Source organism: Sceloporus occidentalis, unplaced genomic scaffold (assembly GCF_023333645.1).
Source record: "Sceloporus occidentalis isolate IW3139 unplaced genomic scaffold, rSceOcc1.0.p SCAF_7, whole genome shotgun sequence".
Classification (NCBI taxonomy): Eukaryota; Metazoa; Chordata; class Lepidosauria; order Squamata; family Phrynosomatidae; genus Sceloporus; species Sceloporus occidentalis.
Window position 1 is genome coordinate 49890880 of NW_028316987.1, and position 26765 is coordinate 49917644.

Here is a 26765-nt window from a genome sequence, read left to right on the forward strand (position 1 = left end):
AGCTAGTTTTATTTATAGTAGTAGCACTGAACAGCATGAAGATCATGAGCTTCTTTTTAGGTCATCATGATTAGAATGACAGATGTTGCTCATTGGAGGAAGGCTTTTCTACTTCCCAAATGATAATGTTAGATGTTACTTTTCAGCCACAGAGTATGTCCACATCCCAATACAGTTTTCATTGAAAATAGTTAAAACATAATAAAGCCAGTTAAGCTTTGAGTTAACTGCACTTAGGCTTCAAATTAGGGCTATTTCTCCTTCCTTTAACGCTAATATTCCATAATAACATATTTCACATCAAATGTGGTTGTTAACCATATTTAAATCCTTCTATGGCAGGGATATCAATTTAGGATTGTTAATTTACCCCTTTGCAGTGATGCTGTGCTCTCATAAAAATGAAGATCCTGTAAACACATGCCTAAAAGCTTACCATAAAAACTTCTAATTTAAAATAGAAGCAATTAATTTGAAGCCCTGATTCAGCATCATTTGGAGGTACCTACTTCATTTGTGAATTAGCTGCATAGTTTGAAAACCCAAAGTACTGTAACCTAAGTAAATTCCTTTATTCTTGCATCTGCTGTACAATCAACTAAGGTCATTCCCTGACCGTTTGGACTGTAGACTTCCACAACTTCCACAACTTCCACTTCCACAACTATGCCTGGCTGTTCTTCTGCCCCTGAGGCTACAGCAATAGCTCCTAGAACAAGGAGGTATGGGGTCTTTTACTGGCCAAGGGACAATGGAGCTCTACCTGGTTGCTCTTCTGTCCCTCATAGGCCTGAGCAATTGCAGTTGAAACAGAGAGGGAGGGATTCTAGATTGTTCTCTTATTTCAAGTGGTAAAAGAAGAAGCCAGAATAGTCTAGTGAGATTGGCGAAAATATGACCCAAATCTGTTCCATATATTTCTTTCTAGACCTCTGACCCAAGAAAACTGATTTGTACTCAGTTTGACAATTGACCATGACTACTAGTCTTGATTCCACTCCCAAAATGTCTTTCCTGTAATATAGGAGTTGGCAATTTCTAGAGGTCTGGTGTTTATACCACCACCAGAGCTGAAAAAACGATGCACTTTCCAGTAATTATGGGAGTTGTCCAAAACATCAGGAGGCCACCAGTGACCTACCGTTCTGCAGCATGGTTTATAAACATTTGTGTGTAATGTTTAGTTAACCCCTTATATAAAGATAATGAAATGGGGCAAAAAAGTAGGTGAATAGTTATATAGTTGAGCTCAAATTTGTTCATACCTTTATGTATTTTTAATTTAAAAACTTGTGTTTAACTTATAAATTGTAAACATGTTATAGTATATAATTACATTCTCCTTCTAATATCCAGTAATTTTTTAAATTGGAAGCACATTTTCATATCTAATTGAAAAACCCATGTCCTGCTGCTTAATTCTGTGCTTATCTTTGAATGAAGTACCCCAGCCTAGGAAAATTCCATTTTGAGTTCTGCTTTTTTATCTTTTGTATTTCTTATCACTTAATTTTTGAGTTAATTTTTAAAAATTTCCTTCACAGTTTATTCCAATGCCAGTTTTGTATGGTGTTTTTCTTTATATGGGAGCATCCTCACTAAGAGGCATCCAGGTGAGTACTATTATCATATAGGATCTGAAGAAGATTGAATAATAGATATGATTTGGCTGCCCTGCCTCCTCAAAGGTTTTCCCTTAGGGTTGGAGGAGCATGGGAGCTGCATAGCCAATGGGAAATTGGTGGAAATCTGATGAGCTCTTAGGGCAGAGTGAAGACTGTGAGGAAGAGAACAGTCAAATATTTGCTTTTCTCCACAAATTACTGTAGCGATTTGAGTGTTGGACCAGAACTCTGGGAAACAAAAGTCTAAATCCCCACTTAGCCATAGATACCCAGTGGGTGAACTTTGGCAAGTCTTGCTCAGCCTCAGAGGAGGGCAATGGAAAGATTCTTTTATATAGGTTTTGCTAAGAAAAATCTATGATAGGTTCACCTTTAGGGACAACGTAAGTCAGAAATGACTTGAAGACACAACGACAACAACAATTTTCCTCCACTTTCCAAATATCAAAGGCTAAGTTCAATAGGAAAAAAAGATACTGTACTTGACTGCCTGCTTGTAGCTTCTGAATGAAGAGGGAAGTGTTCCTTCTTTATCTAGCCTATATAGTGGCCCCTACACATTCACTTGGGTTAGGGATGCAGGACTCCCGTGATAGTGGAAAAACCTCAAATAAAAAACGCTTTTTTTTAAACCTGAGAGAACACCTCTCTAGGAATCTCAAGGTCCTCCAATGCAACTCTCTGGTTAACATCCACTGGAAGTTGACCATAGAATTGTACTGAAAGACCTAGAAATGTTAGAGAAGTGTTCTCTCTAGGTCCTCCAGTGTAACTTCTGGCTAATGTTGGCCATAAGAGTCATGCTAGAGGACTTAGAGATTCCTAGACAAAACATATTAATCAAATCTGTGAATAATCAAATTGAAAAAAATCAAAGATGCAAATGTGGAGGGCCAACTGTATTTGATTCAACAGAAACATTACAGTCAGGTATTATTTTTGTACATGAAAAAGGTGTGTGTTTTTGTAGCTGTCATAAGTCATTTTTACAATTCTTCTAAATTAGTACAGCCATTCCCTGCTTTTTGACAACTTGCTTTTCCACAACTCACTCTTTTGACTATTCTGAATTATACCTGTATACCTTATATTGGCACATTGTCCACTCTTTCATCATTGATTCCACAGTGGTTTTGCAGATTCTCTTTTCTCTCAGTGGACTTGGCACCATGTTGTCCATTTTATCTGTGTACAGTCCTTTGTGGTGTGTCTTAGGCGCCTTACAGACGGGCCTAAGCGGCGCCGTCATTGCACCAGGAATACGCGCGAGGGGCAGCGCTTCCGGACGTGCCTTGCCCCTCACGCGTATTCCGTACGGCAAGATGGCCGCGCCCTATACAGACGGGCGCGGCCATCTTGACATAACGGACGCACAGCGTCCGGACGTCTAAACCCGGAAGAGCCGTCGCGAGTGCGCGCTTTGGCACTTGCAGCGGCTCTTCCGGGTTGCCAGAAGGAGTGCGATTTCTGCACTCCTTTTTTGCAGCGCGGAGGAGTCGTGCGGTTTGGCTGCTGTGGCTCCTCCGCGCTGCAACCGGCAGCGGCCCAAGACCGCCCCTTTTGGGCGGTCTGTAACGGGCCTTAGATTGTGGACAGTATTTGTACAGTATTGTACAGCATTTGTGCTTGAACTGTTTTGCTTATATTATTGTACTGTTGTACTTATACTGTTCTTTTCAATGGTTTCCACTTTTTAACAGTGCTCTTGTTCCTAACCCATCAAATCAGCAAGAGACACATGTAATTTAAATATTTCACCATTATTTAATCTGAGCAAGTATTTAAATTACTCAAATGAGCAATCTTGTTTAAACTGTAATCCCTTCCATTAATAAATTTGGTTTATTTTTAGTTCATTTTCTTTTTCAGTTTTTTGATCGTATCAAATTGTTTGGGATGCCTGCAAAACATCAGCCAGACTTGATCTATCTGCGTTATGTGCCACTCTGGAAGGTCCACATATTTACAGTAGTTCAGCTTACCTGTCTTGTACTTCTGTGGGCAATTAAAGCATCTGCTGCTGCTGTTGTTTTTCCTATGATGGTAAGCTGTTAATTCAAGGTGTTTTTGGATCATTATACAGTATTTGAAAAAGTGCAAAATTATCAAGTCATTTTATTCATATAATGCAACCTATATCAATTTTGTATTTTACTACTTTGATGATCTGTCTGTGATTAGTGTTATCTTTAAAAATTATTTTAAAGGTTTTAGCTCTTGTTTTCATTCGCAAACTTATGGATTTGTGTTTCACCAAACGGGAGCTCAGTTGGCTTGATGATCTTATGCCAGAAAGTAAGAAGAAGAAGGAAGATGACAAAAAGAAAAAAGCAAAGGAGGTACATTTAATATTTGTTTATAACTTAAAGAAGCAACTAAAATTAGTGTTTTATGAAAGGCTGAATTGGATTCTAACTTAGTACCAAAACAGACAGCTGAATAAAGCCTGCTTCCAGGCTTCATCGGAGCGCAGCATTTAAATGCCACACTCTCTGATGATGCCCAGAAGCCTTCCTGAAGCTGGGGGCCACCCAAACATGGGCGGCTTCAAGAGCAGATCTTTTCTACTCTTATTTGGGCTGGGTACAAGCTGGATTGGAGCCATGGCATGTGTATGCCACGGCCCCAATCTGTCTTTGGCAGGGGTGGCTTCAAGCCGCCCCTTCCTGCCAGTCTGTTCCAGACTTTTCTCATTGTTAAAATAGACCTGTTGAAATTGATGGGATAAATTAGTCAAGTCACATTAATTTTAGTCGATGTGCTGCAAGTATGACTAAATCAGGAACCAACCTAGTGTTTCTATTTTCATAATTAGTTTACTTGCATGCCCAATCATGCAATATTTATAATCTGGGCACACATAATACAGTGTGATTTCTATCAGTATGATTGGTATGAGAAACAGAACTTATACAAGAATATGTTCATGGTCTTTAAATCTGGAAATCTCTAAAATTGTTTGGAAATTTGTGAAATCTGGATATGTAAATACACTATTATGAATGCTTTCCCTTGGGCCTGGTCTTCAGGGTAGCGGGAGGCTATCATGGAAAAAGAACACTGAAAAGCCCTTATACGTTAGAAGAACACTTCCTGTAGTACTTTGGTTGTTTTGGACTTAAAACACTCAAAATATCCATGCTTCCTCACAAATGTCCAGCTTTGTTGGGTGGCTATATTGGCCACAAATTAACATAAGTTGTTTGCACAGTACTGAATACTTACATGAAAATTCAGCCAGATATTATCAGATAATTGTCTGATTTTATAAGGAATAGCTTCCAGAAAGGGGGTCTTGAGTTCCATTGCTGTTGTCTTAATAACCTTCTATTTTGTGCCCCAAGTATCAGGAGATGTGCTTGATAGGGCACATCCCCTGATACTTGGGGATATGATGTATCCCAAATCTAGTAAGAGAACTTTAATCTGTATTGAAAGCCTTTTTCTTATAAGTCAAAATTATTTCTCAAATATCTGTTTGATAATGTGTAACTTTCAGGAAGCTGAACGAATGTTTCAGTCAGTGGACAGTGAAACTGTACACCTTCCATTTGAAAGAGGCGATGTGTTACAAATTCCTGTGAAAGCTCTAAAATACAGGTGTGCTATATAATTAATTTCATTATGTTTGTTTTGTTAGATGGTTGTGTATTCAGTAGGGCATTTAATAATGCATTTAACAATTTAGAATGAACACTGACTACCTGAGAATGAGTTTGCCAGACCTGAGCAAAGTTGTTGATGACTGGGGCTCTTGGAGGTCTCTCATTTGGAGGGTCACCATAAGTTGACACCAACATGATAGCAATAAATAACAACCATTACCTGAGGAAACTGAGACCTCCATATGTGTATAATACAGCTATATGTATCTGTATTAAATTACATCCAACTCACTCATATGAACATTTTGAACAGATCAGATGACTCACTTTCAACCAGCTGTTCTCAGGGTGAAGAAGCTCTTTTGGTCAGTTCTGTCTAGTCTGTTATTGTGCATGGCTAATATAAAAAGCATTGAAGTAACTAAATATAAGTTGAACTGAGCCATATATTTACCAGCTACTAAAAGCCAGAACAAAATGTTTGCAGTGCCATAAGGTAAATCATTTGTGAAGTGAAAAGATTTTTGAACCTAAGAACATGAACCTTTTGTACTGGGAGAACTAATAACAAATTTCACAAATTTATTTAACAACTCAAGGAACACACCATATCATGTACAATAACTTTTCTATTTGGTCTTTCTTATATAAGCCAGTTAATTACTAGAAGAGTCAGTGGATGTTTTGTGGTTTGTTGACTAAATGGAATTGGGTTACATAAGTATGGAGACAATTGCTTCTACAGAAAGAGTATCATAAAAAGATAACTGATGTTAGCTTAAAAAACACAGTACTTGCACTTTCAGTTGCCTGGTGCTGGAAGCAAACTTTATTCCAGGTTCCTTCTCCCTTAAATTAAAACTGTAGCTACCAGCTTTCTATTCCCTCCCCTGTGATAACATTAACACACATATACACATATTTTCCTTGGTTCCATTTAGAATACTAAAGCAGCTAGAAATATAAGTTAGGAACTGCATTCTAAGAACCATCTTATTTATGCAAGGTGCATTCAAAAAAAAAAAAAAATAGACAGGTTTGCTTTGCAACAAAATGCATGCCATTCTTCCCTTAAATCTGTTTATTGTTGGTGTATCACAGTGAATTAAACAGTGTAGAGTCACCCATCTGTTTCTTGGTAATCTGTTCAAAGACTATTTGTATGCTGAAATGGTTTTGTATATTGTTGCTTAAAGTAGCCTGACATACTCAGGGTAAGAAAATATGTGACAGAGAAGATAAATATCACACATTCTTACAAGAGCCATTTGGCTGTTCATCTGTTCCAAATGAGAAATATTGGAAGTATAAATGTCCAGATCTCTAGAAGTCATCTGTTCTCAAAACAGTCTTGGAACTAATACTGGATTCATTTGAAAAAGAAAAGCTTCCTACATCCCACCCTGTATTAAAATACCTTTTAAGTGTGTAATCTTTACACATATTAATATAGTATTATAATGTAGTATTTCATATAGCATGTCACTAATGGCTGTGTAAATAGGAAACTTAAGGCTCAAATAATGTAAAGAGCATGACATTAATGCTATTGCAAGGCACGGAATACTAATCATGGTGTGTTTGTTGTTTAGTGTTGATCCTTCTGTTGTAAACATATCAGATGAAATGGCCAAAACTGCACAGTGGAAGGCTCTTTCCATGAACACTGAGAATGCCAAAGTAGCAAGATCTAACTTGAGGTAGCCTATAATTACTCACACTTTCTACTTTTTTGTTTTGTTTGGAAATTATTTGGTCTACATTTATACCTTGAATACACAATGACGTTTTTGTATTGATTGTTTGAAAAGGGAAAACATAAGGAAGGTTAAGAGAGCTGGGACAAAAGAAAATGGCCATTGGTTTCTAAACTTAAACAGCAGATTTCAAGAAGAATAAACTAGTGCTGTGACTAAGGCCCGTTACAGATGGGCTTAAAAGTACGCGCAGAGCGCGTACTAGGGTTAAGGTGGGGCGGTGCTTCTGCACTGCCCTAACCCTAGTGCACGCTGTGCGCACACAAAATGGCGGCAACCGTTCCACACGGCCGCCGCCATCAATACATCACAACTGCGCCGCCTCCAAACGAGGCGGCGCGGTTGTGACGTATTGGGGTCGCGGCAGGGTGCCTAGGGCGCCCTTTCCGTGACCCCGGAAGGAGCTCCGTTTCGGAGCTCCTTCCTGGTTTGATCCGCTGGGCGCAGCCTTCAGACGGCTGCGCCCAGTGGACCAAAGGAGAAAGGGGCCAAACGGCCCCTTTCTCCTTCTCCCCGCCGCCGCGGGGTGTCCTTGGGGCTTGAAGCCCCAAGGTCACCCCTTTCCAGGCTGCGGGGAAGGGGCCTTTTGCCGCTTCCCTGCAGCCTGGAAAGCGGCGGATCGGGGCCTCAGCGGCTGCCGCTCTGGCCACTGAGGCCCCGATCCGGCGGGGAAAGGTGCGCCTACAGGCCACCCCAAAGGGACGGTCTGTAACGCGCCTTAGTTATACAGGAAGATGTGCTTTAGGGCATGGGCAGGGAACTGGAATGAATTGAGGAGGGCCATGCACCATGACATCTGAGGATTCATGATTAAAGCGCAAGGTAAAACTCTTCCCTGCATGAGTCAGGGGTGGGAAAGTGAAAAATTCTGAACTAGCATCCTCAAAGAGTTCCTGGAAACATTGTTTGAAGCACTTCAGTAACTCCCATGCCTATGGAACTACTCTCAGCCAGTACTTTTAAGGACTTCCTGAGAGCACTGGTTGAGAGGTGGCTGAATCATTCCTCTCTTCTTTGTGAGGATGATGATGAAGAGAGAGCAATTTTGTTTTCAAACAAGGTTGCTGGGACTGCTGTCCCTTCCTGTTTCCACACATAGGAGCAGGAGAAGCAATCCCTTTTCAACTGGTGTTAATAGAAGCTCTATGAGTCCCAGACTAAGATTGCTTTCTGGCTCTGCTTAGAGATAACTGTGGATTATCTTGCTGGCACAAGGGAGTTCCCACTGGTATCTCCAAACTGTGATTGGATAAAGTCTTGTCCTATCTTCCTCTACAAGGAGGTAAAGCTTAAAGAAAGGGTAGGATTGAAGGGTATCCCCCAGACCAGGTTCAAACTTCTGGTGGGCTAAATTAGAAGGCAAAGGGGAGAAAATTACCGGGCTATCATAACCCCCTTGCTTAGCTGTTAGGGTGCTAGCCAAATTAGCTGTTTATCTTGAAATGTGAAATGGCACTACTAGAACATCCAGACATACAACAGTCAATGTATATTGCCTGTCCCCCACCCCCCCCCCCACCCCCTTATTTATGCCTTGGCATTCGTTATAACTTGACCTTTGCATGGTGCAGCCTCTTGGAGTACCATTCCCATAACAATGATTTTGCAGTGATCTGAATTCAGGTATAAGGACAAACGAAAGTTTATAGGCAGTTTTGGACTCAGATATTGGAATAATATCTGAATCCAGACTAAATATATTATAATTGATGATAAATCTACTCTTTAGTCCCAACTACAGTAGACCAAATTGAATGGATGGGACTTATCAAAGTCTTAACTAATGTGCCAGCCGTGTCTACTCCTGGTGATGTTGGATCTGGCCATGGTAACATGTGCCTTGATTAAATTATTGTTTGGATTACTGCAACACACGATATGTGGGGTTGCCTTTGGAAATTAATTGGAAACCTCAGTAGGTCTAAAATGCTATGGTCAGACAGCTAGCCAGCTAGCCAGGGAACATATAACTCCTTTCCTTCACTGACTACTGGCAAATTTTTGAGCACAGTTCAAAGTGCTGGTCATGACTTATAAAGACTTGTGTGTTGGATCCAGACTATATGAAAGATAATATGTCCACACCTTAAGATCTTTGAGGGCTTTATCTCTGCTACATTACTGTTGCAAGTATAACTGGTGACAACATGGGGGAAAGGCTTCTCAGTGGCTGTTCCCTTATTGTGGAACTTTCCCATGGAAAGCTAGGTTGGCCCCTTCTGAGATCTCTTTTTGCCATCAGGTTAAGACCTTTTTATTTGAACAGGCTTTTGGCCCTTGATTGGTGATGGCAGAAGGTTCTTTTAATGTGATGTGCTGTGCCTGTATTTTACAGGTATTTTAAATATTTTAATATATTGTCTATTTAATGTTTTTTAAAAATATTTTGTTATAATCTCGTACTGTAAACTGTCTCGGATCCCATAATCAGGAAAAAGACAGGATATAACTAATATATAAACAAGTCTCATTCATTCAGCAGGTCTACTCTAGTTAGTACTAACAATTGGATTTAACCCATACCCTGATAGGAAGCATAGTTTTAATCAGATCATGGAATTCAGTGGGGCTTTACTCTTTAACAAGTGAGTAAAGGATGGCAGCCCTAAACTAAATAATTACTATCTTCTTTATTCTTGCATGTATCCTACATGCATCTGTTCTGGGGAATGGGAAGCTATAAATGGCTAAGTGTTCTTTGAGGGTTCGCACTCTGAATGCAATTCTAATGAAAAAAAGACCCTGAATCAAAATAATTGATTAGAGGGTAAATTTTGGCAGTGTGCAAAAATGTGTTCATTGGGGAATGTGTGCATGTCTCTGTACCATACATATTAATAACAAGCAATATAGTATGTATGGAATAAGTCCAGATGCTACTTGTTAAGGTTTGACTATTCTGTGTATTCTTACTTCTCTCACTTTGTTGATTATTCTTAACAGCTTTGAAAAAGAAGACAGTGTGAAAATAGAAATTGAAAATACACCAGAAATGAAGTATGTAGATGCTGAAACCTCATTATAGAAGCAAAAAGGGTATATATCATTTTATAGGATATACTGACTTCCAAGCTTCTTTAGAGTACTGAAACTGAACTCTAGATACTGTATATGAAGCAACAAGTGTTTCAGATAAGAAGTGGCAATCACTTGGGAAATATTTATTTTAATGGAATAGTTATTTCATTTTTTTTAAATAGGAAAATTGAAATTGCTTTTTAGTTATCAGTAAATGTCAAATCACCTTTAATTGTAAATTATTGATCTGCATTATGTAAACATTTTGAGCATGTAGCTTTTTTATTAAACAATATAATTTATTACAATATCCACAAACTGTTTTCAGGCAATTACTGTTTGGGTTTTTGCAAAATGTTATGTGTTTCCGTTTCCATAGAACAAACATCCAAAAGTGCCATTTTGTGAATGAATGCATTTTTAAAACCTTTCCTCACTTCATGATGCTTTTTAATGGGGGATTTATTTTACACTTATAGGGATCCATTTCTGAAATCATAAACTAGCGCAGTATTAGAAAACATTATTCCATTACCTCTTTTAAAAGAAAATTTACTCCCGTCTAATTCTTCAAAGTTTTAATCTTCAATTTTAATTTCTAGTATATCACATAGTGGTCCTCATTCAGTGATTTGTTATTGAGGGTCCAAAACACACTGCAGAAATAATTCAGTTTGATACCACTTTGGCTGCCCTGGCTCATTGTTAGGGAAACCTGGGAACTGCAGTTTATTGTGGCACCAGGGTGCTCTGATAAAGATGCTAAATGTCTCACAAAACTATAGTTCTCATAATTCCTTATCTTTGAGCCAGGGCAGTTAAAGTGGTCTGAAACTGGATTATTTCTGCAGTGTGTTTTGGACCGAGCTTTCTTCTTCACCTTGCATGTTTTGTACAGACAGATTATACTGTGTCCAGTGAGATGGATTAAAACTGCTCACTACTTCTGGTTTATGGATTATGGCACAAATGTAGGCTCTGTACCTGTTTTCTAAATTTTAAACAGAGTTATATTTTTAGTTACATCTTATGCTCTGAGTTCTCTTCTGCATATAATTGTCATTGACCTTATTAGGCTAAGTATTTGTTGGATTTAGTATAAGATTCTAAGTTCTAGCTATGCAGTCAAGATTTCTTCTTAAGGGAGTGAGATACACTAGATAATTACACTGACACTCCTTAGAGAAATGCCACATTTGGAACTGAAATTTACTTGTAAGTTAGAGCAAAAGCTCTTCTGATGTTGGAAATGTGCATATGAAGCTATCCAGTATTGAAGCAGACATCCTAAGGAAGCCTCTGAATTGTGGGACTATTATGTTTAGCTTTGAAGTGTTAGAATTGTGTATTAAATAGCTTTTTTTGTTTTCTAGGGATGTAACAATTTTATATGAAGTTGATTTTATTAGATATCACATTATTTTTATTCATTTTCTTCCATTTTGTGAATAAAATAATACTTCCCTGCCACCCATTAAAAATAAAATACAAATATCACTAGTCACATCCACCATGTTCTTACAGTATATATTCTTACAGTTCATTTTCCTCTTGAATACTTTAAAGTACAAGCTTCTCTTCTTATAAACCTATTTTCCCATATGCAGTATCTAATTTGTTAATTTTTAACGGCCCAAGTTTTATGATGTGATAAGTAATTAAATATACTTTATTGTCTTCATGAATGGGCTATCATGGGAATACCAACCAATGTAGATAGTGCCCTTTTTATTTTGGGCACTAATGATAGAACAAGTATGAAAATATATGTGTTGTATCTAGACTTGTGCTCAGTGGCACACTGCTGGTACAGAGGAAAGGAGATAACTCTCAGCACTCTCTACGTAAAACTTCAGTGTGTTCCCATTTATGTCAGTGAGTTCTAAATGAATATGGAATAGCTTTGTATTACTTTAGAATAATGCAGCGTAGTTAAAACTACATAAAGGGCATGTCAAACTGGGAGGCACCACCTATTTCCAAAGCATACTGCTTTGTTACCTTACTAGAGTCCATGGTATAAAGTGCTGGGTGCATCAGGATTTCATCCAGCCAATGTTAAACTTTATGGCTTTACTCACGCTCCCCATATACAGTATTGCAGAGGGAGAATGAAGTAATTATACATTTGTCTCTTTGAAGTTAACAAGGGCTTTTAACTGTGACTGAATAGTAATTAGTACACTAGCATGAACTTGAGTTATTTTGCCTAAAGATAAAGTTTCTAATAGCTAATATTCCTTTGAACAGGGGAACAGCAGCAACCAAAGAAGTGGTTCACTGGCAGGAATCACCAACTGCTACCACTGTCAGAGATGTTGAAGTGGGGAAATTATTTTTAGTGGCAGCCAGAGGGAAGTGATGGTGGAGGTAGAGGATGGTCAGCACTATCCAAGCACATTGCTAATTACTTGGGAGCCATTGGTGTGCATGAGCCACCTCTTAATAAGTTTCCAGTAAGAATGTGTTTTCCACCCCATCCCTGGTGGTTGCCAGGCACCTAGTGATTCCTCCCATGAAACCACTTCACTAATTGCTCTGAGCAAGAATGCTATTCGTATGAAAGTCACAGTATAAAGAACTTTAACAACAGCAACAACAAAAGTGTTGTTGCTGAAACTGCCTGAATGCTAACAAAAAAAATGCTTGACCCTCCTCTTTTTGGCAGCCTCTTGGAATTTCACTTACTGTGTCATTAGGATAAGGAAAAGTGCATATCACTTATGCTTTGTCTGAGGCTTGACAGTTAGGTTGCAGTGTGGTTTAGAAATTGTAGGTACTTTAAATGCAGTTTGCATCATGACAGAGGAGATTGTACGTGACTCGCGTGCAAATATCCCTGACGGGATAGATGTGAGTTTAACTGTCAGTGATGGATCTTACTGCACTCTCCTGTGGTCAGGCCATAGGCAGCCCGTATGCAGCCTAGGCTTATTATGTGGCTTTTCAAGAATGGGATTTTCCTGTTCTTGAAAAGTTACAGGACAAGCCTGGGTTGCATACAAGCTGCCTACGGCTTGACTATGGGAGAATGCAGTAAGATCCGTAATTGACAGTTAAATACACGTCTATCCCATTGGGGATATTCGCATGCGATTCGCATGTTATAATCTCCAGAGTTTTTAAAAGGTCCTTAGTATAAAAGCAAATTCTTCAACATAGCTAAAGCAACTATAGATTTGGACTGAAACAAGTAAGAACATGCAATGACATTTTGAAATGCAACTTAAAGTGTTATTGAATAGTGAGTGTAACACTTATTGTAAAAAATGCTGCTTTGAGTGTATTTTGAGCTCACAGACAAGGTTAAAATCAGGAGCCATAAACGTGTAGAGAGTTGTATAACTACAATAGACTGAAAGTTGGTTTTTCAGTACCATCAGTTTTTCATTTATACTTAGCTTTGATGTGAAATTTTAGGAACAACAGAACTGCTATTTTCATTCCTGGATGTCTGGTAGCTTGTGCCTTAGTCTTCAAGAAACATGCACTTTGTTTATTTGAAAATCATGATCATCTGTTGCCCATCCTCATCTTGTAAGCATATGGTCTATGTCTTTTACAGTTACATTTCAAAATTTTGATCTGATATAGTCAAAAGCGAATCATGTATATATGACTTTTTACAGAATTGTTCATACTTGTCTTCCATGACTTGCAGATTTCTGTATTCAGAGCTGTGCATAGCTGTTTGCAAAGACCCAAACAGATTGCCTTGAACTGTAACCCTTTGTTTTCAGAGCATAGAATTCCATAATGCTGAACAGTTCATACAAACTCTTCAGTGCCAAAGGGTTCATAATTTTGGTAATTTAAATGAAGATCTGAAACCTATTTAGAATAACAGTATTTATTTTTTTTTAATTATGTACAAATATTTTCCAGTGCCAGAAATATCCTGACTTACACTGCAGTTGACAGTGACTATTCCAGTGCTGGTCATTAGTGTCTTGTTACACATTTTAATCTGTTTGATAGTCAATAAGTCCTGATGACATGCCGACCACTCTAGTAGTAACTCGGGTTTAACATAATCTACTGCTTATTTTACCTTATATAAATATTATTTCCTCATCTCTAAAAATGATAGTATTAAAGTAAAACAGTGAAGGAAATAGCTTTTACTGTATGTAGGTAAAAATGTTGCCTTAAAAGGTGTAAATTAGTAAATTTACTTTGCACTGATTCACCTTGGGGTAAAACCTAATTTATAGCCAGTACGTTTGCTTTAAACAAGTAGAATAAGTAGCTGAATACTTTTTTAGATGCCTTGATAGCCTCCTGGATGATAAGCTAGGGTGCTTCCAGACAGAGGGCTCCTCATGTTACTAAATAAATAAAGGGCATTGTGCAGCTGTTTGGTGTCCTCCTCCTCCCCCCAAAAAAATTGGGGGGGGGAGGGGGAGAAAAAATATTGAAGAAAGGTTGAGAACCAGAACAGCTGCAAGGAGAAGACATACACTGGAATCCTCTTGGTGATATATACAGGTGTATGCCTGCATATGTATTTTTTTTTCACATTGTGGAAGAAGGCATCCTGCACTTGCTTCTGCAATGCCCCTTGCCCTTGCAATTCTCTGCTATATCCCCCTGACCACTGACTGGCTGCACAGATTCAGCCAGGCATGTTCTAGCTGCTCTTGCACATCTGGGGTGTTGCTCTAGGCAGAGGCTGCTCCTTCTTTCCCTAGTAGACAAGGACAGCTAGAATGTACCTGGGCACTCTCCCATAGCAGATTAGTGGCCAAGAGGATGAAGCAGCTGCACATGCAAGGGAGCTGTTTTTGCACACCTGAGGAAGAAGTGGGAAAGGGAGCAGTTTCCACCCCTACATAACAACATACATATGCAGGAGGAAATTTGTGTTCTGCCAACGTACTTACTGGATCTCAATAATTGATTTCTAGATCCTTGTGCAAGTCTATTTGAGCGACTGCACGATTAAAAGCCTTATCCGAAAGCACTCCTAGTTTACATTGTCAGTGGCTGTATTTGCCTCCCAGGAAATATGGTTTTTCTGATCTTTTTTAAAAATGATTTTTTAAAACTGTGTTTTACAAGAAGGATGTCTGAATTTTAATATGGTGTAGACATCTTCTGTATTTAATTTTTTTTAAGTATCACATATAGAATACAAAATTTTTAATATCATGCTTTTTGATGTAGGAACCTGAAGAACTCTGTGTAGATATGCACAAACTGCTCACAATCCTGTTCTTACAGTGTTCCATACTGCAAACTATGTAAGAGTTGTTATTCCTGATTATTGAGTGTACAAAGCATGTCAGTCACTTAGCATCCATCAGAACATTTTCCCCCCCCCCCCTTTTATTTCAAATGCATTGATCCCTATGTATAAAATGTGTCCTTTGTAAAGGTAAGTTTCAAGTATAAAATATCATGGATAGTTATAATGCATTCTTTAAAAAATGCACTGGTCTGCATTGTTTAAAATGGTATGTATTATACATATGTTTTGTAAATGATTTGTCTTGAAGTCACCAGTCTGCTAACATAATGAATGTATTTTGTTAAGTTTGGTCAGTAATTTAATGTTTTTAGAATTAGGTAGTTGAGAAAGGTGCAATCCATTACCTAACACAATACAAATATTGTGAATAATCATTTAATTTAGTGAACATACAGGCACATAGTTGTGTCAATATATACTTGTATTCTGAATATATAATATTTGTCTTGTGATTTTACTATTTTTTTTATTTTGTAACTTTTTAGCAAATTAGTCAATTATAGGAAGGTGGTTACAATAATTGGTGTAAAATAAAGGTTTTCATATTTAGTATATATTGTCACTAGTTGGCAGTCCTTGAGTAACTTATTTAATAGCCAAGTTTTTATAATGCAATTTATTAGTAAGAAGATGCCTCCTTTACTATTTTGTTCTCAATGTTTTATTTTGTAAGTGTGTCTTCCAGTGTTCAGGACATCTAGCTGAACAAAAACCTGTACTTTGATTTGAGGTGTAATGCCACACTTCATTCCAATTTTTATGACAATTTTCTAATTACGCATAAGATTTCCTTTTATAATAAAATCCAAAGCAAGTTAACACTGCTTCAGATGTGGAAACAATATTTTATTATTTTATATGGTTACAAATTTTTCTCCAATATGTAATGTGAAAAATCCAGCCTTTATAATTTGTTTAATGACAGTTGCAAAAGCTATTTTTTGTAATTTCAAAATGTTGACAAAAAGCAATAAAATATCACTGACTTTAACAGTTTGAATTAATCTTTAATTCCATACTAATATATGTTGCTTTGCAGGATTAAGAATATTGTTATAATGCAAGAAAAACGGTCTTGGTTGCTTTTTTTCTAGGCATTCTGGGTTAGAATGAATGTATAGCAGTAAGATAGGCAGAGAAGACCGTATGACTATTAATGTATTTCAAGGATCCCAAGAGTGAAATGAGTTTCTACATGTTTCTGGCAGGAGTGAATTTGACAGCCATTCACTTGTAGAGACACAGTATGGACAGCAAGTGAGTGAATCTGCCCTTGGTTTTCTACCTCTTTCTCTAATCATGTTGCCAGCTATAATACAAGCACTGTTTCATTAAACTCGGTGGAATCCTCTCTGCACCTGTATTCTTACCAGAGCTTCATTTATTAGTGATATAAGAAGGAACAAACCCTAAGAAACTGACATCTTCTTCTGTGACTGTTAAAATGTTAGTGTAATAGTGTTTCACAAGGCACAGTGCAATATGCATTCCCACAATCAGTTCTTGTTTCTTCCTGCCACAAGAAAACAAATGTTAGGCATGGGAAAATAAAATCACTTTTACATTACAGTGTCCTACAGAGATCATTCAGGGTTTTTTTTTAAAGCAAAAGCAAACAATGTATTAATTGCACATCTGTGTTGCAAATGTGACTGTTCAGCTTAATGACCATAAGGAAATACCACAATGGTGAACTGATAGCAGTTAAAAGATACTGGGCATTAACTGCAGGAACAAAAGTTTTGCGTGTGTCAGGGTCGGCCATTCCAACATATCCTTTTTGCCATCATACATAGTATACGAAGTGATCTCAGACCTCTGAGGTCAATCCTTCATCCAAAGCAACCCCATGCACACACAAGAGTTAGCAAACTAGGGCTGGGACCACCAGGGAATAAAACCTCATGAGGAAAATGCTTGCACCAATAGTTCAGTAAGTGGATGGACATACTCTGTGGGCATGGAATATTGGGAGAAGAAGAAGTGGGGGTGAGAAACAGATGATGAAATGGAAGTATCTGGATTCTTAACAGCAATAAATAGTAATGTATTGTTTCAGGTCCCACTTAACGTATACTAATAGCAAGTGTCTCAGGTGCCACTACAGTTACATAATGAAAATGACACAAGACAGTGGTATCAGCAGGCTTAGGGGAACCCCACATTTTCACAATACAAAAAAATATTGAGAAATACTATCTTAAATGGGGACCTGCCAAGTAGCCAAATGAATACTGAGTGCTCCCAAATTTCATGAACTATTTCTTGGAAATATGAAACCTACATCTTCAGTCTTTCAGTTCCAAAGCATACTACATACAGTATGTATTTCAATATGGCATTGTGTCCTTTTTTGTAGGGACCAGAACTGCTGTACAGAACAGCTTGTTTCACAAAGAACTGCTCAGATGTTTGAGTCTATTTCAGTTTTGAAATTTTGGGTTATTACAGTTAGATTCCCGATTAAGATGGGTGCTAGATGGGTGAGTTAAAGGCCACACAGGACCTCTCCAAGCCACACAATAAATGCCGTAGATAAATATGTTTAAAAAACAAACAAACCGTAATTCTAGTTGCGGTCATGTTATACAAAGAAACTCCCCAAGCCATTGTGAAGTCAAAGGCTTTCACGGCCAACATCCATAATTTTCTGTGGGGTTTCCAGGCTATGTGGCCGTGTTCTGGAAGAATTTATTCCTGATATTTTGCCTGCATCTGTGGCTGGCCTCTTCAGAGAGTGGTGGCATGGAAGTGTATGGGGTATGTATACTTGTGTAACACTTGGTTAGGAGGAAGTGATTTACATGTTAATCTGTGTGTTGGTCTGTTGTTGAATGGCAAGGTCTCAGGGTGGGAGGATATGTGTGTCTAATTAATTAGCACGAATAAATACTTCCAGAACGTGGCCTAGATAAGAAAACTCACAGAAAATTGATCTCCAAGCCATTATTTTAGCTCGAAGCCATTTAAAAAAAGAAAATGTACTGCCCCCAAATCCTGGGGGTTGGGAAGCACTTTTTGCATGTCTCCATGCTGCTCTGAGCTGCTTTAGGCCCAGGAGGAATTTTTCTCTAACCCAGTGGTTCTCATTCAAACCGTAGGGTAAGTGGGACCCCTGATGGGCAGGATGCTCAAGGGGATGCAAGACTTTGCGGTTCTGATCCTTCCCCTCCTCCTCGGCTTCCTAAACCTTTTCTGACTTGGAGGGGAAGAAAGGAGGACTCTTGGAAGAGCCAGCTCTGCTTGAGGGAGGATGAGAGGAGCAGGGAAACTCACTGGATCATGACCTCTTGTGGAGCCCATCCTGGGCCACCATTTCTTCCCCCACCCATTCCATCACTGTCCTGAGAATGAATGTTGCAGTGTATGAGAGAAAGAATGAATGAATCCACGCTGCAAAAATAATGCAGTTTGATATTGCTGTAACTGCCATGGCATTCTGGGATTTGTATGGTTTTTTAATAGCTATTTAGCCTTCTCTATCACAGAGCTCTGGTATCACAAGAAATAACAAATCCCAGGATTCAATGGGATAACAAGATTGCATTATTTTTGCAGTGCAGAATCAACCTGGATGTGTACATATCTGAGCATTGGTGCATGTGAGTGTGGCTGTGTGCGAGACACTGTAAAATTTACACGTGCGACATATTATTGAATATATTTAAATAAAATTCCTAATTTGAACAATGTTATTTCCTTGTAATATGTTAAAACATGAATATATCTGAATGTGTGAAGGAAAATATGCACACTGAACAAAGAAAATATTTTGATTCACATACCGCTTGAGGTCTGCATATAGATGTAAAGGGGGTCACAATATAAAAAGTCAGAAAACCACTGTTCTTGTAGGGGATATGGAGAATTATTTTCAGCAACTCAAATAACTTTCCCAATGATGGTGGTGCTGCTTTTCAAGGTCCAGTGGGGGGCTGAATCTTTGGTAATGGCCCATTCCTTTGCGTATTTCCAATAGTCACTCAGCACAGGAGTGCCAATGAAAAGAACAGGAGGGGGCTAACATTACATTGCAAGTTCCCTAAAAGATGCTTGCTGCTGGACTAAAAGCAAGACCTGGAGAAGCTGAGTAGATGATGCCTGTAGACACATGACAGCAAAATAAGATTAGAGCATCATCTGGGGGGGAGGGGGGAATGGGGTAAGTAAGCTACTCATTAAAGAGCCAGAATGGTGTAATGGGTTGAGTGTTGGCCTACAACTCTAGAGACCAGGGTTCAATTCCCTGCTGGGCTGCAGAAACCCATTAGGTGACCTTTGGTGAGTCACACACAGCCCCAGAAAACCTGGTGATAAGTTCACCTTGGGATCGCCATAAATCAGAAACCGCTTTAAAGGGACACAACAGGAAGAAAATACTATGCCGTTCTTCAGGAAATGAACAGATACACTTTTGCTGGTAGAAGAACTTTTTTAAAAAAACTGAAAATGAAACTGCTACTAGCAGTGCCTTAACCGAAATTTGTAGTGTGACCACACTTTGAATGCTGCGTATTTTGGGTCACTGCAGAAAAAAGAGGTGGTCAGTCTGAAAATGGTACATAGAATATAGTTAAAGCAACAGAAATAACATTTGCAATATTTGGTGCACGCCAGTTTGGATGGCTTTATAGGGAAGTTAGACATATTTATTGCCAAGCCGTCTGTGGCTACTTGTGAAGACCTTTGCAACCACTTCCAGTTATATTCATATTCCACTTTGGGGGCTTTCTATATGGATCTAATTGGCCGTTACAGGAACAAGATCCTAGACTGGGTACACCTTTGGTCAGATAAAGGCTGCCCTTATATTCCTTGCCTTCTCCCATCCCTATTGCTTTTTCTTTCTAAAAGTTACTTTCCTTTGTACATAGTAGTCCTAAATGAGCTATTTTGAGTAAGGCACTTAATTTGTTAGCATTCAATCCGCATTTACACTCAATATTGATGAATGTGAGGAGGGGAAGGTTTTAAGTTTGAAAACAAGACATTGCACAATAAAGATACTATTGCATTTTTGTTGGCATTGGCCAGCATTGAAATCGCCAGGGCTTGGAAAACTGGAAAGGCCAATATGACTGATGGGTGGTCTCGATTTTGGGATTTTTGGTTTATCGAAAAGCTCATTGATCAATCAAGAAGGTTGCGGGAGTTGAATCTTCCTCTGCCTTTTGAAGAACGATGGTCCACACTTATGTCTTATCTCAACAACATCTGAGCAGAAGTGGGTCTTCCTTTGTAATATGATTCTGTTTTGAGAGCTGGGCCAAAGCTAACAAAATTAAATTCAACATGGAGAAATGTAAAGCACTGCACTTAGGGTGGAAAAATGAAATGCAGAGATATAGGATGGGAGAAACCTGGCTGAATGAGACAACATGTGAAAGGGATCTAGGAGTCCAAGTAGACCACAAGTTGAACATGAGTCAACAATGTGACGCAGCAGCTAACAAGGCCAATGCGATTTTAGGCTGCATCAATAAAAGTATAGTGTCTAGATCAAGAGAAGTAATAGTGCCACTGTATTCTGCTTTGGTCAGACCCCACCTGGAATATTGTGTCCAGTTCTGGGCATCACAATTAAAAAAGGACATTATAAACTGGAGCGTGTCCAAAGGAGGGCGACTAAAATGGTGGAAGGTCTGGAAACCTTGCCCTATGAGGAACGACTCAGGGAGCTGGGGATGTTTAGCCTGGAGAAGAGAAGGTTAAGAGGTGATATGATAGCCCTGTTCAAATATTTAAAGGGATTTCATATTGAGGAGGGAGCAAGCTTGTCTTCTGCTGCTCCAGAGAACGGCCCAGAGCAATGGATGCAAGCTGCAGGAAAAGAGATTCCACCTCAACATTAGGAGGAACTTCCTGACAGTGAGGGCTGTTCAACAGTGGAACACACTCCTTCCTCGGAGTGTAGTGGAGTCTCCTTCCTTAGAGGTCGTCAAATGGAGGCTGGATGGCCATCTGTCGGGGATGCTTTGATTTGGATTTCCTGCATGGCAGGGGGTTGGACTGGATGGCCCTTGTGGTCTCTTCCAACTCTATGATTCTATGATCAAACTGGTTCTGAGTCCATCCCTGTTTTTACGTAATGTTGCCCTTCTATGTGACCTTGAATCTTCGAAGTTGGTTTTTAAGGATTTGTATTTTAGCTTGTTTTTGTTTTTGTTTGTATTTGTTATTTAAAAACAACAGTGATACCTTTAAGGAGCCAACCATGATGCACAAAATACACGGTGCAAGCTTTCGGAGCTCCATTGGCTTCTCCATCAGGCCAAGGTGTTAAAAATCATATGGGAGAGTGGAAAAACATTACAAAACGACAATGTTAGTCCTAGGCTTGCATTTTCTCAAGGTGTTGTGTGCTTTGAGTAATTTACAACTTAAGGGAGGCTTGTCAATTGCCTTCCCCTCCTGAGGAGGCTGAGAGAGTGTGACTTGCCTAAAGTGCAGTGTTCTCCAAACTCTGGCCCTTTAAGGGATTTTGGACTTCATCTCCCAGAATCCCAGGCTATTGGCCAACATGGCTGAAGCTTCTGGGAGCTGTAGTCCAAAATTCCCTTAAAGGGGCACAGTTCCTCATTCTTTCACTTTTAAAAGAGGGAGGCAGCATTAGCCAATCAGAGAAAGCGAGGGAATCGACGTCACCGACGAAGCCACGCCCACGGGAAACTCGGCGAGTTCCGTTCCCATGGCAACGTCAAATGCGTTAGTCCTTTCCCCGGAGTCCTGTCTCCTCTCACTATCCAGCCTCTCCATTGGCCAAAGCAAGCTGACCTCGGGGAAGAAGGGGCGCCTTGATTGGCTAAGGCGCACTTCGGTTGGGTCGCCGGTTTCAGCGAAGTATGTGAGTAGAAAGAGAGATTTTGGTACGTGGGCTTCAGTCCCATGCCTTGGAGCAGTGGTCCCCAACCTTTGCCCCTTTAAGAGGCTTTGTACTTCAACTCCCAGAAGCCTCAGCCATGTTGGCCAATAGCGTGGGATTCTGGGAGCTGAAGTCCAAAATCCCTTAAAAGGGCACAGGTTGGGGACCAATGCACTATAGATAAGAACATTGTTGCCTCCAGGGCGGATCACACTCTTGACCAGTGTTCCAGAGTCCCAGGCTACTGGCCAACATGGCTGAGGCTTCTGGGAGCTGTAGTCCAAAATTCCCTTAAAGGGCACAGTTTGGGGAACACTGGAGGGAACCTGTTTGGGTTGTCCAGCATAGACTTTGTGAAGGAAAAGTACCCCTGCCTTCACCCCTCATCAAGACCTTTATCACATCTTTCATTATTAACCACTGGTTTAGTATCTAGAGAGCAGTAGCCCCTTTGAGACTATTAAGGTCCAAAACACACACTGCAGAAATAATCCAGTTTGAGACTGCTTTAACTGCCCTGAGGCTCAGTGCTAGGGAATCATGGGGATTGCAGTTTATTGTGGCACCAGAGCTTTCTCTTTGACAGAGAACTCCAAAATGTCTCACAGAACTACAGTTCCCAGAATTCCCTAGCATTGATCCTCAGGACAGTTAAAGTGGTCTCAAACTGGAATATTCCTGAAGTCTGTTTTGGACCAAACTGAAAAAGAAGTTGGCAGCATGAGCTTTCGTAGACTTAAATTCTACTTCCTCAGATGCATTTGAGAAAGTAGGCTGACTCATGCTTTCTTATCATTGAGTCTCAAGGTTGCGACAAGAGCTCTCTATGTCTCTAATGCTACAGATTGACACAACTTTATCTCTGAATAATCACTGGTTTATTATGGGAGCCATTCTGGTGTGGCGGTTTGAGTGTTGGACTATGACTCTGGAGACCAAGGTTCAAATCCCATCTCAGCCATGGAAACCCACTGGGCGACCTTAGCCAAGTCACACTCTCTCAGCCTCAGAGGAGGGCAATGGCAAACCCCCTCTGAAGAAACTTGGCAAGAAAACCCCTTGATGTCTTAGGGTCACCATAAGTCAGAAACGACTTGAAGGCACACAACAACAACAACAACAAACGAGAATAAAAACCGACTGGGGTGCCCTTGGGCAGGGCACACTCTCTCAGCCTCAGAGGAAGGCAATGGCAAACATCCGCTGAACAAAGCTTGCCAAGAAAACCCCAAGATTGGTTCACCTTGGGGTCGCCATAAGTCCAAAGCGACTTTTGGAGAAGCAAGGATTTCAGCAGGTGTTGCTCCTAAGGCGACCAGGTAAAAAGAAACACCTGCTGAAATTTCCTTGCCTGAACAATTGGAGCTGTTTCCAGTTTTTTTTCCTTGGCAATCTCAAATATTAGTAATGAATTAGGTTCATTGAAGGCACATTTATATATAAAATGTGCTTGTTTGTTTAAATTATTTATATCGCACCCTATTTATGAGCATTTCAGGGAAACCACACTGTGAAATCAAATTTATATGGTACAAAGCAATTTTAAAAGACTCAAAAGATATTAAATCATTTAGAGGGAGTGAGACAAGCAGAAATCCAAATAAGCAGAAGCATCTTAAATCTGTTTCTCCAGTCATTCATTTATCTCTATTTACATATTATAATTTAGTCTTGGACAGTGGCTTGAGGTGCCCATTAACTCATGAAAGTCTACAAAATATCTATTTTCCTGCAACAAATTAAATCTACTCTTTATGAGATTAATTTCTGGAATTAAGGCATCCAGGTGAGGTAAAGGTTGAGATGCCTGTCCATTTGTGTTGCACTTTCAAGTTATACACACAAACACACACACACATAGAGTATATTGTGTATGCAGGTGGATGTAGTATTCATGAAAGTATCTGAAAAGGCATAATGAGTGTACTTCAGTTATGGGCTGAACTTTTCCCCTTGATGTAGTGTTTTTGTTGCATAGGTTAAATGTGCAAGGTAGATTACTGTATCTATTTTTATCAGCATACTTAAGCACATTTTTACTGCATCAGCTAAAACCTTCTGCTATTTGCTGGTTGTGCAAATCCTGTCTCAAGTGTCTCCTCTCCCTAACCTTGGCCCAGTGCTTCAGATTTAGAGAAGAAAGTCATATGGATGAACAGGTACAATTAGAGGCTTTAGCTTGATGTCTGACACATTTTTGCATTGTGACCACCACACTTGTTTTTACCTCTGAGGAAAGCTTCTGGGCACTGATTTCTAAATCACCACTTAGAATCATAGAATCGTAGAGTTGGAAGAGACCACAAGGGCCATCCAGTCCAACCCCCTGCCATGCAGGAACTCTCAATCAAAGCATCCCCGACAGATGGCCATCCAGCTTCTGCTTACTTTTCTTGTTTTGTTTTTTAAGGAAACATCTCTTGAAATGTTCTGATTCTAGAATGCATAAAAGCCATTCAAACAGCCCTGTAAAAACCACAATTTTAGGGGCCACTCAACTTTAATCCTTAATTTTTTCTGTGAGTCATGACAACAGATGTTGGATAAGGTTATTGCATACTATCTGTGACCAAGGTCTGAAATATTTAATTCTGTGTTTCCAACTGTACATTGCACCCATCTATGATAGAGAGAAAATGACTCTGAAAAGGAGTGGTATCTTAAAATGGATTTGTGATATGTAGTGTTTAACCTATTCATGGGCTTTTGAAATAATGAAATGAGGCAAACAAAACAAAACAAAACCCTTCCACTAGTAAATGTGAACTGGTGACCCAACCTAAAAGAATGCTTTCAATTCCAGGTTTGTATTTTGAATGGTTGATCTATAACAAATTATGTTTCTTTCTCTGTTGACCTTCATGTAATGACAAAACAATAACTGCATTCTTTATATTTTATTTTCCATTTAAAGACAGTATGTTCATCTTGATGCCTTGATGTCATACAATGCCTGATCAACCCAAGAAGGTGAAGACCTCAGAAAAGGCAACAGATACCAAACCTCAAGGGTACTGTACTTTTCAATAAATGTCAGCACTGACTCTCTGGAATTTGCACCAGCTGTTGAACAGAACAGATTAATCTGAAATGCTATGTGTACTTGGTAACTGTTACTCTGGTCACCAAGTTTGTTCAGACCTTTTAACTTTGGCAGAGACAATGAGTGATTAAGAAATGTATACAAGCATGGGGTAGGGGAAAGGGTAGCTACTGAAGCAATACTAGAAATATCAACATGAATATGATTTAACCTGCATTATACACCAAGAAAAGGAAGGGAATGTAATAATGTGCTGTTAATATGGACATAATTTATTTTTCTTCTAGGGATCACTCTGGTCTTAAAAGGCTTCTCGCACTTCTAAATGTTCAGTCAAGCAAGCAACAGGTATTTTTCAATAGCCAATATTTGAGCTAACATTTTATTAAACTGGACAGCAATTCTTAATTTCATTTTACTGATTTGTTTATTAATACAAAACATGAAATTAAGAAACAATTTTTAATTTCATTTTCCCACAGTGATCTTTCTAGATCCTTTTTAGAAGTAGGAGGTATGGGAAAGAAGGAATTCAGTGAGTTTGCCTTTATTCTCCTGTACCATGGAGAGTTGTACAGTGCGCCTGTGGCATACATGGGTGCACTATATGTGGCTTCCCACATAAGTGGAAGCCATGTAGCAAGAAAACCAATGGACGTGAGCATATCTGGATTTCCCCTTATGCGGGGAGATCCGGAACGGATCCCCCGCATAAGGGGAGGGCCCACTGTATTTGTTTTCTTTTTCTTCTTTTGTTGTGTTTTCATACAAAGTGTATTACAGATTTTTAGAAAGTACAGTCGGCCCTTCTTATACACAGATTTTTTTATACACAGATTCAAGCATCCACGGTTTGAAAATGTTAAAAAAAACTATACATTTCAAATATCAAACCTCAATTTTCCATTTTTTTATAAGGGACACCATTTTGTCATATTTAATAGAACTTGAGCCTCCATGGATTTTGTTATCCACGGGAGATCTTGGAATCAAACCCCAGCATATAACAAGGGTTCACTGTATAGATAGACTGCACCAAGACTGTAACAGGCTGCACCAAGGTCAGGCACTGGATTGTCTATTCCTCTACTCAGTGATGCCATTTTTGCATGTCATAGTTGCTGACACAACCTATACTCCCTCTCTCTTTCACTGAATCTGTTCTGATACTCCACAATACAGAGGTAGGCAATACCTGCTCCATTGGTTGCATGTGTCCCCCTCAGTTGTTTTTGCAGCCCAGCAAAACTTTTAAGGCAAAGGTTTACTAAATTATATCTATAGTGCGAAGACTTTTGCGCAACAAAATCTAAGCAATAAGCTTGATTTGTTCTAGGATCATCCATTTATTTGTCTTTTTAGCAGCTCATAGAACTTTTCTACAGCACTACATTTCAAATAAGTTGATTTTCTTCTTGTCAGTTTTCTTCACTGGCTAACTTTCACCACCATACATGGAAATTGGAAATACGATGGCATAGGCAATTCTAACCTTAGTATTCAATTATACACTTGTCCCTCAATATTCACTAGGGTTAGGGGCAGAAGACCCCTGTGAATATGGAAAACCTCAAATAACAAAACCACCATGCTTTTACCCAAGA

General features: G+C 39.2%; 2 protein-coding genes across 11 annotated transcripts in view; both read left to right on the forward strand.

Annotated features, from left to right (window-relative positions):
* Positions 1 to 12895, forward strand: part of SLC4A7 (solute carrier family 4 member 7) — a 100696-nt gene extending 87801 nt beyond the window's left edge. For 7 of the 10 annotated variants that reach the window (XM_089532912.1, XM_089532916.1, XM_089532906.1 and 4 more), the window contains 6 exons: positions 1545 to 1613; positions 3495 to 3668; positions 3833 to 3964; positions 5125 to 5225; positions 6823 to 6930; positions 9931 to 12895. In XM_089532912.1, the coding sequence (XP_089389038.1) occupies positions 1545 to 1613; positions 3495 to 3668; positions 3833 to 3964; positions 5125 to 5225; positions 6823 to 6930; positions 9931 to 10012 (666 nt within the window). In that variant the 3' untranslated portion in view covers positions 10013 to 12895. The remainder of the gene's footprint in view (positions 1 to 1544; positions 1614 to 3494; positions 3669 to 3832; positions 3965 to 5124; positions 5226 to 6822; positions 6931 to 9930) is intronic. The other 3 variants (XM_089532909.1, XM_089532910.1, XM_089532911.1) reach the window with 2 other exon arrangements.
* A 9116-nt stretch (positions 12896 to 22011) lies between these two features.
* The window catches only part of NEK10 (NIMA related kinase 10), a 105848-nt gene continuing 101094 nt past the window's right edge, over positions 22012 to 26765 (forward strand). Inside the window, exons 1-3 of the mRNA XM_089531322.1 lie at positions 22012 to 22122; positions 25033 to 25129; positions 25449 to 25509. Coding sequence (XP_089387448.1) covers positions 25068 to 25129; positions 25449 to 25509 — 123 coding nt within the window. The 5' untranslated portion in view covers positions 22012 to 22122; positions 25033 to 25067. The remainder of the gene's footprint in view (positions 22123 to 25032; positions 25130 to 25448; positions 25510 to 26765) is intronic.